The sequence below is a fragment of the Microtus ochrogaster genome, linkage group LG2, assembly GCF_000317375.1.
Source record: "Microtus ochrogaster isolate Prairie Vole_2 linkage group LG2, MicOch1.0, whole genome shotgun sequence".
NCBI classification, from domain to species: domain Eukaryota; kingdom Metazoa; phylum Chordata; class Mammalia; order Rodentia; family Cricetidae; genus Microtus; species Microtus ochrogaster.
The window spans coordinates 2,987,419-2,990,319 of record NC_022028.1 but is presented as its reverse complement, the minus strand read 5'-3'; the positions used below and the strand labels follow the sequence as shown (position 1 = coordinate 2,990,319).

General features: G+C 46.7%; 1 protein-coding gene across 5 annotated transcripts in view; it reads right to left on the bottom strand.

Annotated features, from left to right (window-relative positions):
- The window catches only part of Taf8 (TATA-box binding protein associated factor 8), a 22,316-nt gene that overhangs the window by 18,380 nt on the left and 1,035 nt on the right, over nucleotides 1–2,901 (bottom strand). For all 5 annotated transcript variants that reach the window (XM_013350966.2, XM_013350963.1, XM_005359711.3 and 2 more), the window contains exons 2-4: nucleotides 2,286–2,442; nucleotides 787–885; nucleotides 421–483 (exon numbers count right to left, since the gene is read on the bottom strand). In XM_013350966.2, coding sequence (XP_013206420.1) covers nucleotides 421–483; nucleotides 787–885; nucleotides 2,286–2,442 — 319 coding nt within the window. The remainder of the gene's footprint in view (nucleotides 1–420; nucleotides 484–786; nucleotides 886–2,285; nucleotides 2,443–2,901) is intronic.

Sequence of the window (2,901 nt, the reverse complement as noted above, 5' to 3'; positions counted from 1 at the left end):
AATAAATAAATAAATATTTACAAAAATAAATAAATAAAACATGAAAGCAATGACAGGTAAGTGGGTACAGCTGCACGCCAATGGAACTTTATTCAGAAAAGCAAGCAGTGGACCACATTTTGCCCACAGACCCTAGTTTGCCAACTCTGATCGTCAGAAGCAAGAACTTTTATAGTCTTCTCGTATCACATCTGCTCTTCAGGGCTGCAGTACAACAGCAGGAGCTCAGAAATGGTTTAGCTGTGTGGAGACGAAGCTTCACACTGTAATCCCACTGCCCAGATCAAATCAGGCTGTGGGTAGTTAACCCCTCCCAAAGACTGGAAAGGAGCCTGCAACAAGAACAGCTGCCACTCTGAGGTCTGCCCTATCTCCAACACCTCAGTACTCACTAAGCGCCTGGGTTCCAAAGCCACTTACGTGCAGTGATGACCATCCTCTGAGACCGTTTTGCATAAGCAGGAAGAGTGTCCACATTGAACCCTAGGGACAAGAAAGACAATCACTGCCTAGGCCCGTGAATACAAAAGGGACGTTCACAGTAGGGAAAGGGGGTTTAAGCTCCCAACTTAGCCACTATTCTGCCCCTTAAAAGATGCTCCAGCAGAGTCCTCCAACAAGGACTTAGGGTCTCTTCCTCTTAAACTCCTAAGCTAAAAGCAGATCAAGGGAAACAGGAGGGAATCCATGAACACTTAGCAGACACCCCAACCACCAGGCTTTCCTCCCTCCCTAGTGGCCCCAACTCAGAGATGAGAAAGCAGGAGATGCTGGAGATGCACTCACCCATTTCAACCAGTGTGACCACGATATCCGATAGTGTGGGCTGGGTCCTGGCTGTGTGCTCGCAGTAAGACTTGGCACTTCTCCCGATTTCTGAGATGTCTATAAGGGTCAAAGGCCACAGTTCCTCCCAAATTCAACAGAGGATTACCAGTGAGTCACAGTTCTACTCTACATACACACCCCACGAGCAAGGGCAGGGCGCAAACAGCACTGTGTCCACTCACACATGGTAGCCCAATTCTCAACAGTCAGAAGGTGGGAAGGAGTCTCTCCATTGAGACTCCAGTGGATAAACCAACTGGGCACACACATCACACGGAACACTGGCGCTTGTTCTCACAGGTTTCCAGATGGCCAGCTGTTCTGGCTTCTACCTCCCAAGGGCTAGGGTTATAGTGCGTCCACCCTATCCAGCTCTACAACGAGTATGTGTTCAGCCCTCAAAAGGAATGAAATCTATAACATGGGTAAACTTTGAAACACTGTGTTAAATCACATAAGCCAGGCACAAAAATGACAAGTAAAAATTTTCAGATTCCATTTATCTGAAGTAAAGAGAAAAAGCAAATAAAAAGCAAAATCAAAATGGCTCAATGGTAAAGGTGTTTACTGCCAACGACAGGAGTTCCATCCCTGGGTCTCATAGGATGGAAGGAGCAAACTGATTCCCACAAGTTATCCTATGACCTCCATATCTGTGCTATTGCAAGCATACAGTCCCCACCATACACACAACTAATAAGAGTAATTTTTAAAAGGATATGATATATATCACATGTGCTGGTTTGAAAGAAAATGGCTCCCCAATGGAGTGGCACTATTAGGTGTGACTTTGTTGGGGTAGGAAAGGCCTTGTTGGAGGAAGTGTGTCATTGTGGGGTGGGCTTTGAGGTCTCCTATGCTCAGGCTACTCCCAGTGTCACAGTCCATGTCCTGTGCCTGCATTATCAAGACGTAGCCAGCACCATCATGTCTGCCTGCGTGGCATCATGCTCCCAGCCACACATAATGGACTGAACCTCTGAAACTGTAAGTGACCCCAATTAAATGTTTTCCTTTATAAGAGTTGCCATGGGGGCTGGAGAGATGGCTCAGCGGTTAAGAGCATTGCCTGCTCTTCCAAAGGTCCTGAGTTCAATTCCCAGCAACCACATGGTGGCTCACAACCACCTGTAATGAGGTCTGGTGCTCTCTTCTGGCCTGCAGACATACACAGACAGAATATTGTGTACATAATAAATAAATAAATATTTTTAAAAAAAAGAGTTGCCATGGTACAGCACTGTGAGTGCACACTTAATGTCAATGATTAAATGACAATGATTAAAATGACAATATTGCTACATATCTCTTACCACACATACAAACATCAAAACAAACAGGTCCTATGCTACAATGGACAATTTTTTTCTTCTGTCTGAAGGTAAGCCTCGGCCTTCCAGGAAAAGGGGGGCAGTATCTAAGAAGAGAGTTTCTGAAGCTGGGCTCTCAGTACTCACAGCTCTGCAGCATCTCTGTCAGTGTTTCCACGGACGCTTTCTCCGCGCTCTCAAATCCGGCCTCGGTCAGCAAGGAGCTCACAACCACTTGCAGAGTCCTCCTCCGGGCCAGATGGTAGTTATCAGCAGGGTTAGTGGACTGCTTACTTCCTGGTCTCTGGAGGCAGAAGCCCACAAAGAGGAGACTTTTTACTGCTAGGCCAGGATGAAAGCAGAGTGCACACAGCATCGATGGCAAACAGAAGTAGTTCACTCAGGCTGGCCTATTGCTGGATGTGTAGCCCAGGACCACACTGCCATCCCCTAACTTCCGCCTCCTCGGCATACAAATTACAGGCATGCAGCAACTGTGGCCTGGCTAGCAAAGGTTCTCCTGCTAAATATTTATCAGTGTCTGATACTTAGAGTTACAGATCTCACCAAGTGAGTAATAACTGAGCATCCAAATCCAGAGGCGTCCAATAAGACAAACACTACTTGCTCAAAAAAAAAAAAAAAAAATCACAGCCGGGCGGTGGTGGCGCACGCCTTTAATCTCAGCCCTTGGAAGGCAGAGGCAGGTGGATCTCTGTGAGTTCAAGACCAGCCTGGTCTACAAGAGCTAGTTCCAGGACAG